The 12,790-nt window shown below is 33.3% G+C and overlaps 1 protein-coding gene across 1 annotated transcript in view; it reads left to right on the top strand.

Moving 5' to 3' along the window:
* Nucleotides 1-12,790, top strand: part of Ack-like (activated Cdc42 kinase-like) — a 49,297-nt gene that overhangs the window by 19,911 nt on the left and 16,596 nt on the right. The window contains exons 5-7 of the mRNA XM_018459187.1: nucleotides 331-434; nucleotides 3,396-3,626; nucleotides 7,661-9,766. Coding sequence (XP_018314689.1) covers nucleotides 331-434; nucleotides 3,396-3,626; nucleotides 7,661-9,766 — 2,441 coding nt within the window. The remainder of the gene's footprint in view (nucleotides 1-330; nucleotides 435-3,395; nucleotides 3,627-7,660; nucleotides 9,767-12,790) is intronic.

Below are 12,790 nucleotides of genomic sequence, written 5' to 3'. Positions count from 1 at the left end.
TCTATTTTTGACTGCAAATGTTGTTTTATAAAAAAATACATTTTAATATGTTTGCAAGAATTTTCTAAATGTGTTTTTCTTGCTTCTGACGTCACAATCCGAAATAGCTACAATGTAGGGAAGAACCGTAAAAAGAAAAAAAAATACTTGTGAAATCTGCTTCCAAAAAACTGGTTTAAAAATATTTTTTGATACTATTTTGTTAGTCTTTTAAAAACTAGACAATTCTTTTCGAAAAAGTAATTATTCAAGATAATATTTCAACTAATCATGATGGATCATTTTGTCTTATGTTTCTGATATAAATTACTGATATATATTTTTCTGTAGGTTCTTCCCCTCCCGGCCATTCGTTATTCATTGAACATGAATCAAGCAACGCAAGGAATGAACTGAGGGAAATTCAAGCAAAACATAAAAAGAAGCAAGCCACCGTGAGTCCAATAAATGTACAGTAATTTTTTATTATATATATTATCTAATGTTATTCTTCTTGTTATTATTTGCAACACTTTTCAATATTCTTTTCCTTTATGTTAATATGTGTTAGGAAGAATTGAAAGATAAAAAATACAATTAACGGACTCGACAATTTATAATCGAAATATTATACACATACAGGCCCATCGAAAACGAAACAGACTGAATAACTCCTACACAAATGATTTTTCGAAAAAACGCAAAAACAGGTCGATTTGTGTTGGGAGGGAAACATCTTTTGACGTATAATTCTTATCCTCAACTTCAACCCCCTAAGTGGAGGTGCTAATCCCTAAAAGATTTCAAATGAGAAGGGGGTCGAATGATACATCATTAGAAAGGTCTTTCAATTTCCTACATTCTTAGTGTACATACAAGCTCACGATAGAATAGATCTATAGAATAGGGTTTTGACAGCCTTAGTGCATTCCGGTGTCCACCAGAGAGCCGGAGGGGGGCCTTTATTAGTGCGAGCTACGTCAAACATTCGGGGGCGATTCCGACACGGATTAGAAGGCAAGAATGTCTTGAAACTTTGGGAAATCAGCTCAAGGAAGGTGTTATATTGAATCAAGAGGTCATCGGGATTAATAGAGGCAATAGATTGAGAGATAGAATTACCGTTATCGCATAAGTACTGTTTGATCTCCGCCCATTGAGATGGCGTAAAGTTAATCTTATAAGAAAAGATACTTACCGTTCTGACCAGGCAATTAATGCGAACCTCCACTGGATGGTGGTCACTACCGAAGAGGTCAGAGGGAACTCGCACATCGCACTTCGAAGCAATGCCGCAAGAAGCTATCGCTAAGTCTATCGTGGAGGGATTTCTGAAAGGATGAGAGACACAGGTGGGAAAAGACAGAGGGTTAAGTACAATCAAGGAATGGGCATTGATACCCTCGCAAAGAATACGATCCACAGAGTTATTGCGCGAAGCTCCCCATAGCGGATGATGAACGTTAAGGTCACCCAGAAGCCAGGTCGTGTGTCCCGATAAAAGAAGTTAAAAAGGAGAGTACGTTACGCGAGGCGGGTAGGTTGGGATGTTTGTAGGCACCAACCCGCAATTCACAATGACTGAACTGCGAATTGCTAAGAGAAAGCCTGATAACTAAAGCTTCCACGGAATGTCAAGGTGTTAGGTCTATAGTAGAGTAAGTGATAGGGTTTCGGATAATAACGAGCATACCTCTTACGTCAACCGTGTTTGCATTGATGCGAAGACAGTCAAAACTTCGTACGCGAAAGTCATGATCCCCCTTGACACAAGTCTCGGCTAGAAAGATGATATCCTAAGATTCTGCCATTTTTTCGATTTCGGCCTTCTTATCAAGCGCCTCCCGACAGTTTCAATACAATAGGCGAAGCGAGCCTGTATCACCCATAACACTGAAACGTAGGAGAAGATGAAATTAATTGAGAGATTGTCGTCAATGAGAGATTGGAGAGAATCAAGTATATTATGGAGGCCGATACCTAACTATTCTTATATGAATCCGGAATATTGTTCGTAATTTGAAGGAGGAAAGAAAGTAAAATATGAAAGATTTGTGATAAGCCAAATGGATTTCGCGAGTCCAAGGTCGTAGGAGAGGATGGCGAGGGGAATGGGAGCACATGGCGAGAGGCAGAGGTGACGGTACTAAGTGAGAGGGAGGAAGAAAGAAGGAGGGATAGAAGATAAGAGGATACCAGAGATTGAGGATGGAGGATTAATGGAAGGGTTAGAGGAGGATTGAGGTGCCGACAAGTTAGGTATTATGCCATTCGCAGCATAAAGGAGAGAGTTATGCAAGTCGCGAAGGTCGTTCCTAGGCTGTTGCAAACGGCGATCACAGGAAGATTGCTCCTAATAGTTTGACTAGAATGTGAAACTTGTAAAATTCTGATTTCTAGCGTCTTTGTCGACGTCCGAGGGTGGGAATAAGATCGTAATTATTTTAAAGCCATTAACAAATAGATTTCTTACATTACATGTCGAAATAATTTCTTACATTACATACGGTACTATATATACTGTGCTAGCTACGTACTTCTCCCACTCTCGGATTCCTCACACACACATACATACCGCATATACATGTGCGCACTAAGCATAGTGATTGGAATCCGCCTAATTACTATGCTCCTAAAGATATCTCCCAACACAAATCGATCTGTTTTTGCGTTTTTTCGAAAAATCATTTTTGTTGGAAATATTCAGTCTGTTTCATTTTCAATGGGCCACCCTATATAATGCTTCTAGTTATATTCTTAGTATAATACTTGTGTTATATAGTTAATATTTGTAAGAAAATGTAATAAAAGAGAGAATCATCACATTAAAATGTTAATTTATGACTAGGGTTATCAACTCTTTGTCGCACGAAAAGAGTACATTGATATGCAAAAAGAGTATACTTTCTAAAAAGAAAAAAAGATGATGAACTTTTTTATTTTAAATGCTAATATTTAATAAAATGACATTTTTAGAATGTAATTTTGATTTGACATCTATTTAGTCTTCATAAAGTTACAAATAAATATGTTTCTTTACATTTTACTTTCAGATTTTTTTAATGTTAATGTTAATAGAATTGAGAAAATAAAATTGGTTCATGTATTCAACGTATTTTGCTATTTATAAGTTTCTTCAACAAATATATATAACCAAATCTCTATCAAAACCTCTATATAATATATAAATAAATATTTATATTTTACATAATGGCCAAAGCCTTAGTACAAGCCAAGCAAAACTTTTTTGTAAAGTAATAAATGTAAATATTAAATAATAATTTTTTAAATTTCGTCTCATTTCTCAAAATAGAGTACAATAAGTAAAAAGCAAGAGTACGCTGTTTTCCGACCTCAAAAAGAATACGGTTGGTAACCCTATTTACGACGGAAACAGTAAAGTTTGTCTTGTCTAGGTGAAGCCTATCTCAGCTGCCGATCAGAAAACTCTCTACTCAGCTATTGCTATGGCACAAGAATTGACCGCACGTTCCATGACAGATCTTGAATATCCACCGGAGTCTCCCCGTACTCCTGCCAGTCCTTCAAGGCGTAGGAAATTCTCTTTTAAGTTGCCACATCAACACAGCCCTAAACCAGACAGACGACACTTTTCTGAAGAAGCTGCCAGTATACCTGATATACAGGTACATAAAACGATTTTTGTTTCATCTGGGTATATTAAAAGGTTCATACATACTTGCAAGAAAAGAAAGCACAAAAATTAGAAAGATATTCTCATTACATATTCTCATTTATCTCATACTAGCAATGTTAAAATATATATATTTATTATAATTTTTTATTATTACAAATTTTGCAAAATTATTTGATGATTTTAAAATATGAAATAAAAATGTACTAAGAAACGAAAATTTTACAACAAAAAGTAATTTAAAAAGGGAAGAAATTTCTAAATCATTAAGAAGGTCTTATATAATGTTCAGTTTTATCATTTGATATGAATTGATACGTTGTTTTCCCAAATCATAGAGTATTAAATATAGTCATTTTTTTGCTCTTAGAATTAAATATTAAAGCAGTATGTATATACCCTATTATACTTTTTGTATATTTCAATACACAAAATCCTGCAAAAAAACTGTTTTAACAATCAAACCGTTTATGGATATTGTAAGATTGTATAGGGGATTCCATTACTAAAGATCGCTGAATATTGATTTTCAATAATTTTTTATTCAAATACTATCAATTTTACAGAAAAACAGCGAGAGATAAAAATTGTTTATTTTCTTTTTATAAAGTTCTGAGAATTTTTTCAGAATTTTTTAATACCGTATTTTCTCATGTTGGTAAAAATAAGAAAATATAGTGCTAAAAAATTTATAAAAAATTCTGAAAAAAATCTTAAAGTTCTATGAGAAAGAAATAAACAATTTTTGTCTCTTGCAGTTTGTCTGTAAAGTTGACAGTATTTGAGTAAAAAATTAATGAAAACCAATATTCAGCGATTTTTAGTAATTAATATCTCGTTAACTATTGCGAAAATTGCAAAATGGTAGAGGACTTTTTGACTCAGTTTAATCCGCTCTATCTACACACAAGCGCTTTGCCAAAACTTACCAGACACCCTGTATACATTCATGTAATAAATTAAAAGAAAAACACACATACATATAGTGCATGGTTCTAAAGGTCCAGACTATCGAGTCGAAACTCGAACCGAAGTCATTTTGGTAAACGTTTGTTACGCAGTTCGGTAAAAAAATAATGAAAGGTAACTGAAATACTTGCAGCTCAGAGTTCGGTTCGAGTTTCGGCTTGATAGTCTGGACGCACTTTTATAGGCATTAATTTTCAATTGTTTTTATACATTTAAAGTCTTTTCATTAATCTGATTTAATTCTACGTTATTCAGAATATACAAGGTGTTTGATAAATAACGATAAGACGCTCGCATAGGAGTAGAGCGGACTAAATTAAGTCGAAAAGTCCTCTATCATTTTCGCAATAGTTAATAAGATATCAATTATTAAAAATCACCGAATATTGATTTTCAATAATTTTTTACTCAAGTAATATAAACTTTACAGAAAAACAGCAAGTGATAAAAATTATTTATTTTCTTCGCATAGAATTCTGAGAATTTTTTCAGAATTTTTCAGTATCGCATTTTTTCATGTTGGTAAAAGAAAATTGTAAAATGATAGAGGATTTTTCGACTCAGTTTAGTCCGCTCTACCCCTATGCGAGAGAGTTTTATCGTTACTTATTAAACATTTTGTATTTTTTTTATGGATATTATTTGATTAATCAATAATTTTCTGTCAAGTCAAAAATAGTTTTCCATCTTTTCTTAAATGTCGTTTTGACATTTTTGTTTTATAACTTTTTATATAAAAACTTTTTGAGACAATTTTTTATGAAGTTAAGTTAATTCATTTATGATAACTCGAAAATCGTTTCTTGAGTTGTATCTTTTGAAGTAAAGAAGTGATCAGATTCCTCCATAAACTGCGTATCTTTAATTTAGTTATAATAAAGTTAGTTTAAATTGTCATATTTTATGTTCAATAGTTGGGATGTCAATATCGAATAGAAATGCAGGTAATGAATAGGTATACTTCATCATTTCAAAAGCTATTTATATTCGCCTTGAATGAATGTGCATTATATTCGTATTTCGTATATATCGAATTTGATCAAGCATCTCTATTCATTATTCGATATATTTGATATATACTTATTCATTCAGGTTGAATATAAGGCCCGTTTTTTATGCACTCTGAACTGATGCAACAAGTTGAAGTAAAACAAACGTATATTTGTTTCACTTCAACTTATTGCACTGTGTGTACTAGTTCAGAAAGTGCAGCAATAAAAACAGACTTATAGATAGTTGTTGAATTGATGAAACAATTCATTGATGAATATATTCGGTTCATTGATGAATATATTCGATATTCACTTCCCTATTTAAGAGCAATGGATATATTTCGACATTTTATTTCATGTGCCCCAGCCTGTATATACTTCGAGGTCGATTGATTACACCGTGCGACAGCATTTTTTACACATGAAAAAATCAAATTATTCTCGAAAGTAAAGATGAAATCTAGTACCAGCATGCGTTTCATTTGGCAATATCAAATCATTTTGTTTTTTGTGCATGTTTGAAGTTTAGAGGAGTCTGTGCGGCGCAAGATATAATTTTTTAAATATTTCCATGTGAAATTGATCGCTGAATGAGAAAACGATCAAAATAAAACGATTGGAGTAGAGCAAAATGGGGAGTAAGAAAATGCATTTTAGTCGAAAATCACACAAATTTCTCCTTTTTTCAGCCTTTCTATATGATGATTCTGATGAATCTGTGATTCTGATTTTCTTTATAAATATTGATAAGAAAATGTATACTGCATAACTTCATGTAGGAGCAACATTTATTATTCATTTTTCTAACAAAATAAAGTTAAATTTAAAGTTATTAAAGTTAAATTAAATTTTAAAGTTAAAAAATTTATTAATTAAATATACAAAAAAACAAATTATTTCGTAAGAAAACAAACATTTGCTTTGGCGTTTATGTTAATAATACACAATTTTGTTGTGTACAGTGTATCGCGTCAAATTGACCAGCAGTATTCGCTAAGCATGGCGAGAGTCTTTTTCTTTGAAGCGTTGTTGTAGCAATATTTTAATGGAAACGCTCGCCGTGCTCGTCACTAAAATTGCCCAAGTTGTCTGGAAAGAAATCCAAATGACTGTGCAAAATGTCAATTTTCAACGACGTGTTGACTCTTATTTTACGAAATGCAACAATTGTTTCGGCTACAACTTCTTTATAATTTTCAACCCTGTTTTTGCCCAAAAAATTATAAAAAATAATAACCGTGTCTACATTGCAGCTTTCCATGATTCGTAAGCATTTAAGACTCAATCGGACCGCGGGTTTATACGAAGCTAACTTCAAGGGAAATGTGTTATGACCGCTTTTATAGTAAGGTTGAAAATTTTAAGCAATTTTTATATTTTCACTATTTTACTTTGCTTCAATCGCTTTAATTTTATCATTTTCTCATTTAGTGACTAATTATATATATATATATATAATTAGTCATATATATATATATATATATAGGATGTATGAAATTTTCAGACAATCGCAAAATTTCATCTTGCACCGTGACCGAAATAACCTCTTCTGTGCATAAAAATATACCTAAGAAACATAAATGATTTGATATCGCAGAACGACACGTATGGCTGTATTACATTTTATCTTTAATTTTGCGGACAATTTGAATTTTCTATGTGCGAAGAAAAAAAATTATTTTTGTTGTACGGTATTATATCTTAAGCTTTTTAATCTAATATTTATTCATTCATATCATCAACTAATATAAATTTTTCTCTGACCCTTTCCTCTCATTATTATTTATTTTTGTATCTTTTGTTATTTATAATTTGACATTAAATTTTTAATTGAATCATAAATGGAATTTTAATTAACGTGACGATAAAAAATGCAAACTCTAATATCTTTGTCAATTGTAAAATGTTATATGTACACGTTATGTATTTTGCTTTATGTGATACACTTGCATGTACTATGCTTGATTTATACTAAAATGTATCAAAATTGCCATCAAAATTACCATTGATTTTCATTCATTTTTTTGCATGCTATCCTCATCAAACTTTCATGTGTTGCATAAAGTGGTTATGCTCAAGCCTGCAATCCCTTTCATCAACGGTATCTAGTACAGAATCCCTTGGTGCTCCATCAACCTTAAAACTTCCTCTGTGGGACAAGGCATCTGCAGAATTTTGTTTCGCGAAATCGCGAGAGCTATTAACAAAGCCGAGTGCCTGGGCTTCGTACATGGATATTGACTTGAATGAGCATATGTTAGATAATGTTGCAATGAAGCAGAATTTAATAAAATCAACTAAATTTTGGGAGAACGGAAATAGAACGGATCACTTCAAATGCGAAGGAGTTTCTGATGTGGACACCAAATTAAATGTCCATCACCAGAACGATAAAAAATTCAATATAGAAGATTTGAACTACGATTTTTCACGCGAGATGAAGAGAGTATCTACCAGTTACGTTGAACGTTATTTTGAACAGCTGAAATACTGTGATGATGAAACTACTCTAGAATGCACCAGCGCAAACAGCGAGAAGATATATTTCAGGAAAGAAAAATTGGACAAATATGTTAAAATTAATAATTTGGAACAGCCTAATAAACTCACTTATTCTTCGAACATTCAAGAACAGAATTTGTCGGTCAGTGTTAAATCTAATCAAGCATTACAAAATAAATTAAATAACTGTGGATTGAACGATTGTAATGTCATGAATTTCGAAGCACAGTCGGATGAAAATGTTGATATTTTGAAAGAAAAAATGGCAAATTTTGAATCTCCTTGTAATAAACCGGACAAGTTTGATGTAGCAAGGGACAAGACGACTAACTTAGATCTTGGTACACGACCGAAAATTCCTGTTACCTTTACTGACTCCACAAAAATAAACATCACAAATTTTACCAAGAAAATTAACCTGTCGAAATCTAGAGCCGCTAAAATGTCTTTTATGCCCAGAAAATCCAGTCAAGACATGAACACCATCTGTGGTTCATCGGATAATATTAAGACTAACACGAAGACAAGTGGCTCGGATAGTCCAAGGAGTAATACAGATACAATAAAAATAAATATACAAAGTTTTCGCAAGTTTGAACAAAATCAGAACAGTCATGAGGGCTTTCCGTATGTAATATCCAATAATCCTATATTTATTACTGAAATAGAGAAGAAAGAATCTCCCATATATAGCAGTTCCGAAAGTTTGCGAGCAAATTTTCAACGTCTCAGGCGGAAATCTGATGCCGAAGCCAGTCAGGTAGAACTTAATAGTAAGATCTTAGCTGAAAAATATCAACGTGAAATTTCTGGTTTGGAAAATGTAAAAAATTACTTAGATTCTAAAAAAGCTCACAGTTTAAACTTGGGTTTAAGTAAGTTGACACAGAACATGGTACAATTAGGCAAGAATATCGTGCAAAATTCGAAAAATTTAGAAACAGCTTTGCCAAAAGTCTTCAACATAAGGAATCTGGATTTATCTGCGCCATCTCAAACACCTCTGCGAAGCTTAAATATACCGATTCAAAAACCTAAGAATTTGGACTTGAATATTCCATTACAAAATCAATCATCGATTAACACAAAATTGAACTTGATAAAAAAATCAAACTCGCCAACAAGTCCAACTTTAGACCAACACATTTTGGAACCGCCAAAATTATATCAGAACGATCCCGCTAGAAAGGAGTTACCGAAATTGGATATGCTCGCAGAGAAATTTTCTGATGCCACCGTTTACCGATATAGGACATCATCCTTGTCGGAGAGTAGAAAACCTTCAATAAAAAATATACGTAGATCTTTTCATCCTAGAAATGATTCCAGTGAGGACTCGGACTCGATTTCGCATTCAGAGACAGATATCAGGAGCCGTTTGCGTTATAAACGCTGGCACAAGAAAGTTCCACATAGTTTGCGCTTGAACTTCAAAAATAGAATCTCATTTTTACATCCTGACTCCGCCAAAGGATTGTCTGCGGTTGAGCTTTGCGGAAAGTCACCGCCGCCGTCGACGAGTTTCTTGAACTCATTATCGCCACCGTTCTCTTCCAAGAATAATTTGCTTTCTTGGCCGGAAAGTGCACCGAGCTCTAGCTTGACATTTACTAGTAATTCTGATTTTGATTCAGACACAAGCTCCGAGTATCCCGAATTCACAAGCGACATGTTGACATTTCCTCCTTCTCCTGCTCCTTAAAGTTTTAAAGGCAAATTTAGTTTTAATCCTGAAATTTAGTTTCAAACCTGAATCTAGATGTATGAATCTTTTCTGTATATTGAATCTGAACAATCTCGTGAGTGTTATATTACGAATGCATGCTACCTTTTACATTTAAGTGATATATTTAAGTAATATATACAGAATGTTTGATAATTAACGATAAACCTCTCGCTTTGGAGCAGAATGGACTAAACTGAGTAGAAAAGTCTTCTACCATTTTGTATTTTTCGCATTAGTTGACGAGTTATTAATTTATGAAAATTTTCAAATTCGTCCAACCTACCGCCAAATGCAAGCGTGCCGCACGATAAGACCGCCCAGAAAGACACACGTTCTTCGTCGCTAGGCATGTTTAGAAGTGACATTAGCATTAACGTACCTAGTGACGGCGAACTTGCTGGGCGGTCTTATCTCGTTGCACGCTTGCATTTGGCTGTAGGCCAGGCAAATTTGGCTATTTTCATAAATTTTTGGGTGCATTCCGCATAATGTATCGTTTTATCTTCTTCTTTATTATTTGGTGAACAATAAGGACAAACGATGCATCATGCGTTTCATGCGTAACTCGGACGCACCCAATAACTTGTTAACTAATGCAAAAAATGCAAAATGAGGACTTTTCTTCTTGTTTAATCCATTCTCAACTCTTATCCAAGAGTTTTATCGTTAATTACCAAACATCCTGTATTAGTATATTACATATACTTAGGCCCGCGGTGATTAAATAATTAGATTGATTTTATTGAAGGCTCCTGATTAGTCGTGACCATATTGAAATTGTAACATCACAAGCAAGATATGACACATTGAAGTTTTTTACCATTTCTAAATAAACAGAATTTGGATAAAATAATGAGATTACTTTAAAACACTTGTAAAAATCAACAGATGCTGTTCCTACTTTCCTGCCCTTGACAATCAGTAAATAGTTGTGAGCAGTGATGGATAAGATCTTAAAATGTATTTCTATACACACATACAGATATAAATAAACGTGAAAAATCTATCTAGATACAGATACACAAATATATATATATATATAGATACAGGTACTCGGATACTTTAAAATCATTTTTATTATAATACGCACAAAATATACATAATGTTAATGGTTACGTTCATCAGAGAAAGCTGTGCAGCTGTAAAATTCTTTAACATGATTAGTTCTTGCGTATGGTTCCTTATAAATCTAAATGTGACCAATCATAGTGAATTTTACAATAGTTGTAAGGTTGCTTTATCTGCTAAACGCAGCCAATAACGCATACTATACTACTGACGAACTAACGAATACTACTGACAGCGTGTTCTCCGAACGGCCCGGACACAACTTATATATGTACATAGAAATCTATATGGTGTCACTAACGACAGTAATAGTCAAATAAAAAATAATCTTCAAAAGGAACATGCTTTTTTATACTAAAAAGGAAAGAAGCACATGAAAATGCATCTGAAAATCTATCTAGCAGTGTATCTGAAAGGTAGCTCAGATACTATATTTTATGTCTAGATATAGATAGGGGAGACCGGGACCAGTTGTTACAGTTTTTAGTAATTTTTATAAAAAAAAGTAGATGTCCGATTTTAAAATCAGGAGACACGGTAGTGTTTCGGTGCTAAGACAAATACAGCAATATTACCGTGTTCTGTTACGCGAGCCGGCGAGTTGTGAAGGATTGAGATTATTGGATTTCAATAAGGACTGATCAAATTCTAAGTGCTCAATCGATTGCATCTGCTCGGAATATATGATGAGTCACAATTTTAAAGAAAAATCGAGTGTATTATTGAGTTTTAAATGCATATACACCAATAAACACGTCTAAAAAAACTAATAAATCATAAAATTAGTACAATATTATCAGTTTTTTACTCTTAATCACTTCAATATTAACAAAAACGCGAACTTTCGTTTTAGAGAATATCGGTCTTTAATAGTATCTAGTCGGTGATTCTATATAAATTTTTTTACTGTTCTAGGCCTCTTATCCTAAGTCATCTCCTTTGAACTCCAACCACTCGTACTATTCATGTTGCTCGTCTGAAAATGTATTAAAGAAATTACATGAGAAAAAAGTCTTACAATATATTCTGCAGTCTGCAATTAAGAGTTTGATGCAATGATTTATAATCGAAATTTAATACTTCTATGCACAGAAGGAGATGAATCGATTGGTGTAAAAAAAAACCATAAACTGACAGTCTTGCCGATGAATTTCAATGCGTCTATTTTCGAAAAAACAATTTTTCGAGGTCATATAGGACTCATCAGTTTTTAATAAATCGAAAGATTTCAATTAATAAGGTAATATACAGAGTGTCCCGAATTTAAATGTTTAAACTTCGGGAGCGTATAGAAAATCGATAAACTAAGAAAAAAGTCCTGTAGAAATATGCTCGTTTTTGCTTCGTTTTGGAAAAAATTGCAAAAAAAGGACAAAACGTAGTTCTCATTTTTGTACTTTCTCATTACTTATTCACGTTGCATTTATTCACTTGTTTAATGTAGATATTGTTCAAAATGTTGGTCTCTTGCAACAATGCAAGCATTGCATCCAGTACGAATAGCTCGTGTTGCAGCCAAACACTGATTTGGTGCACTGCAGCCGCGATTCGATTTCTCAATTGTTCTCTTGAGTTGACTGACAACGAATAAACTTCCTGCTTCAGGATCTCCCACACAAAGAAGTCCAGTGGTATCATATCAGGTGATCGGGGTGGCCAAGGTACTATTCCTTTACGTTCAATCCATCGTCGTGGATAATGTCTGTTTAGCCAAGCTCGAGTAGTTCTGCTATAATGAGCTGGACATCCATCGAGTTGAAACCACATTTCAATCTGTTGCTGCAAGTGAATGTCTTCTAAATAATCAAAGAAATCAGTCTCCAAAAACTCAGTATATTTGGCTGCATTTAATCTGTCGGGTAAAAAAAATAGTCCTACTAGAGAGTCGTTCCAAATTCC

The sequence above is a fragment of the Mycetomoellerius zeteki genome, unplaced genomic scaffold (assembly GCF_001594055.1).
Source record: "Mycetomoellerius zeteki isolate Tzet28-1 unplaced genomic scaffold, Tzet1.0 scaffold8, whole genome shotgun sequence".
NCBI lineage: Eukaryota > Metazoa > Arthropoda > Insecta > Hymenoptera > Formicidae > Mycetomoellerius > Mycetomoellerius zeteki.
This window is presented reverse-complemented; position numbering and strand designations above follow the sequence as displayed.